We start from the raw sequence: 4,025 nt of genomic DNA, 5'->3' as shown, positions 1-4,025 counted from the left end.
GATAGCTACATGTTTGTGTCTTTGTGTATGTCATGTTGAGTCTTTAAATGTGTCTAACTTTTGCTTGAGTCATATGTCATATGTTAACTTGAAGTTAAATTGATTTTGGCCTAAAACTTGAGGAACTAAGTGTCCAAGCCACCTAAAACTCTTTCTCACCATTTTATGAAGCTAGTTGTGAAAAGAAGAAAAATTTTACACTAAAATTTGTCAAAAAACCGAGAGCAAACTTGCTCATTGGTGAACTCAAAGTGTGTTTGTCACTAAGTGTTATGCTACTAGTTTTCATGCTTGAGAAATGGGTGATATTGGCAAATTAGTTCCATTCTTTGACTTGGTTATGATCTTTCTTGGTGTATGCATGATTTAAGACTTGAAGATGCTTGTCAAGTACTTTCCATAGAGTCTTAAAATTTGCTTTTCTTGTGTTAGTCTTGTTGAAAGTTTTGTCACCAATATTTTCTTTCCTTAGAGTTTAGCTTTCCTAGTAGAGCTCAAGAATCAAATAAAGGAGTTGTTGGGGAAACAGTTCATATGACCCAATACTTCGTCTTGGGGAGCACCAATGTTGTTGGTGAAGAAAAAGGACGGGAGTTCACGTCTGTGTGTGGACTACAGGCAATTAAATAAAATGACGATCAAGAATAAGTACCCTTTCCCGAGGATAGATGATCTAATGGATCAGTTGCATGGAGCATCGGTATTCTTGAAGATTGATTTACGGTCGGGATATCATCAAATACTAGTGAAGGCAGATGATGAGTGCTTATTTTGTCCTCATTCAATGTTTAATTCTGAGTATTTAATTGAATTTGTGTGCTTAAAGAGTGATTTAATTGACAGTTCTGATAATTAAGTTGTTTGATCTTGTGTGATAAAAATGTCTTAAAAAGTGATTTTTAGCTGCATAAATTATTTTTGGATATTTTAACGTTTGTTGATGCAGCTGAAATTAAGTTTTAAGCTCATTTAAAGGTTGGAAAATAAATTGATTGAAGTTATAGAACACCTTTAAATAAGTTTAAAATTAGCAAGTTCTGAAAAAATCACTTCTGGACCCCCTAAATTACATATACACTCCCCTTTTCCAAAATGGGTTACAGAAAATCTATTTTCACCCCTATTTCCACTCATAAAACATGATGACATGTGTCATAATCCTCCATTTATTAAACTAACCAATTAGAGAATGACACGTGGTGGCATCCAAGCACTCAAAATTCAGCCAAGCAAATGGTGCCACGTCATCATATTCATCTCTCCATGAGAAACCCTATTTCTCCTCCAACCCTAGCCGCCACCATGCTAACAGCCGCCACTCTCGTCGGAGCAATCGCAACTGCAGCGTCGTCACCCATCACCATCATGAGTTTCCTGCAGAAAAATGCGAGCCAAATCGGAGTTGCATTCCACCATCATCGCATCATCTTCTTCCACGTTCGCGGTGTAGTAGTAACACCTCAAATCTTTTCACCACACAGATCCATGCGAAACAGTAGAAACCACTGCAACAGCGTGCCATCATCACGATTACGACCGTAAACGCAACAACGAACCACCATCTCTGCAGCGAGCCACCGCACCAGACCAACACCATCACCCTCCAAGCAGCGAAAACGCAAGCAAGAGCCATTTTGCATCTACAGCAACTCTATCACAGTAGTGCATCTCCAGCAGCAGTCCGTGACCTAGCAACCACCTCGCCAGAGTCCATCAGCTGCCGAAACCTTCCATGTCGTCACGTGCAGCCAATGGAGGAAGGGGGAGCAAACCATAATTCTAGAGAGAGTGTCTCTACGCCACGTGTCAGCATCTGATAGGGCAGTCAAACTGGTCAACACTGGTCAAATGGTCAAAGCCAACAGTCAACTCTGGTCAAAGTTGGTCAAATCTGGTCAAAGTTGGTCAAATCTGGTAAAAAAGTCAAAGATTGGTCAAAGGAGAGGGGTTTATTTGTAATATTGATATTTTTGGATGTCTCTACAAAATTGGACTACAGGATTGAAAATGAGTTATTTAGAAAATTAATACAAATATTATTTGGTGATAATTTATCATATATCTTTAAAAATTACTTTATTTAATTATATCATAAATTATTACCCAACTATATTTGTCAAATAGTTTATATCTCTCCAAATATCTTTTAATATTTATCTTTATCTTTATTTTAAAAGATATTTGAGAGGTTTTAGCAACAAAAAAACCCAATCCAATTCCTATGTTAAGAGACTAAGGAAAAGCAAAAAAAAGACAAGCTTAGGACTTCGGAGTTTAGGAACCCTTTAGGGGGGGCCTAATTTCGTTTCCTTTCTCTCTCTATTCTTCTTGTATTTTTATTTTGCATTCATGGAGTTATAAACTTCTTGGGTTGATTCCACTGTAATTTCTTAATTGGATTCTGAGGTTAGATCAATTAATTTCTTTGTTCTTTTTATTATTGTTGAGGTTTTAATTCATCTATGTCTTTTATCTTTGAATCACGTAAAAAGTAATGATTTTAAATCTATATGCATGTTGATCATATGAGTTCAAGGGTTTTTAAATCTAATTGAGACTTTACTTTGATTTTATTTAGAAACTTTCATGTGATTAAATGAGTTTTTACCAATAATTGAGACTTTACTTTGATTAAAGGTATTTACTCTAACGAAAATTAATTGAGACTTTACTTTGATTAATTAAGCTTTTTATTTGGTGAGGAGATAAAAGAATAAACATGATTAGACATAGTAAAATTTGATTGAGACTGTACTTTGGTTGAATTTATTGTGGATAATCTAAAAGTTCTCACTTTTAATTGAGAATGTACTTTGATTAAAAGTGAGAAAGCCAACAAATTAATTGAGACTTTACATTGATTAATTTGTAAATCTACAACAATAATTAATTAAGCAATAATCTTTAGATAACCGATGATGAATCTATTTTTAAAAAGCAATGGAATCAATATATTTTCTTTACAATTGTTTTTATCTCTTTTTATATTTTCTATTTCTTTCTTGTTTATCTTAATCCTCCCATATTTTTATTATTTTATTTGACTAACTGTTTTGTATAGATTTTATAAGAACTAACTTGTTAAAAATCAATTCCGTGTTCATTGGGAGACGACTTAGGGTTAACTTTACCCTTTCTATTTCCTTAACTATTATCTTAGCAATACTAAAGTTGCTATAGTTCAGTAGTATTAATTTGATCGCGTCAACAACAGCGTTATCAGCAGATGATGTGCAGAAGATGACCTTCAGGTCTCGATACGACCACTACTAGTACGTGGTTATGCTTTTTGGTGTGACCAATGCTCTGACTGTGTTTATAGACTACATGAACCGGATCTTCAGATCATTCTTGGACAAGTTTGTCGTAGTCTTCATAGACGACATACTTATCTACTCCAGAACTCAGGAGGAACATGCAAAACACCTGAGATTGGTGCTTAGTATTCTGAGAGAGAAACAATTATATGCTAAGTTATCCAAGTGTGAATTTTGGATGGATGAAGTGCAATTCTTAGGACATGTGATATCTGCCCAGGGAATAGTGGTGGATCCGACGAAGGTTGATGCAGTGGCTAAGTGGGAAAGTCTCAAGTCAGCAACAGAGATCAGAAGCTTCGTGGGTTTAGCTGGCTACTATAAGAGATTCATAGAAGGATTCTCCAAGATAGTGGTGCCGCTGACATAGCTTACTGGAAGGACCAACCTTTCACTTGGATGGATAAGTGTGAGGAGAGCTTTCAAGAGCTTCAGTGAAGGTTGATGAGTGCTCCGATACTAGTGATCCCTGATGTTGGTAAACCCTTTGAGGTCTACTGTGATGCCTCTCATCTTGGTCTAGGTTGTGTGCTGATGCAAGAGAAGAAGGTAGTGGCGTATGCTTCGAGGCAACTTAAGGTGCATGAGAGAAACTATCTCACTCATGACCTGGAGTTGGCAGCTATTGTGTTTGCCTTGAAGATTTGGAGGCATTATCTCTATGGTGCCTAGTTTCGTGTGTTCAGTGATCACAAGAGTCTCAAGTAT

The 4,025-nt window shown here is 36.2% G+C and overlaps 1 protein-coding gene across 1 annotated transcript; it reads left to right on the top strand.

The window, feature by feature from the left end:
- The first annotated feature begins 3,282 nt into the window (after positions 1-3,282).
- On the top strand, positions 3,283-3,687 carry LOC114175260 (uncharacterized mitochondrial protein AtMg00860-like). The gene has a single exon (XM_028060039.1). The coding sequence runs from the start codon at positions 3,283-3,285 to the stop codon at positions 3,685-3,687; it is 405 nt and encodes a 134-aa protein (XP_027915840.1).
- The last annotated feature ends 338 nt before the right edge of the window (positions 3,688-4,025 follow it).

This window comes from Vigna unguiculata, chromosome 3 (genome assembly GCF_004118075.2).
Source record: "Vigna unguiculata cultivar IT97K-499-35 chromosome 3, ASM411807v1, whole genome shotgun sequence".
Lineage (NCBI taxonomy): Eukaryota > Viridiplantae > Streptophyta > Magnoliopsida > Fabales > Fabaceae > Vigna > Vigna unguiculata.
This window is presented reverse-complemented; position numbering and strand designations above follow the sequence as displayed.

What these genes read in the sequence shown, in the direction of transcription:
- LOC114175260 (XM_028060039.1), top strand. Translation starts at nt 3,283, where the DNA reads ATGCTTTTTGGTGTGACCAATGCTCTGACTGTGTTTATAGACTACATG.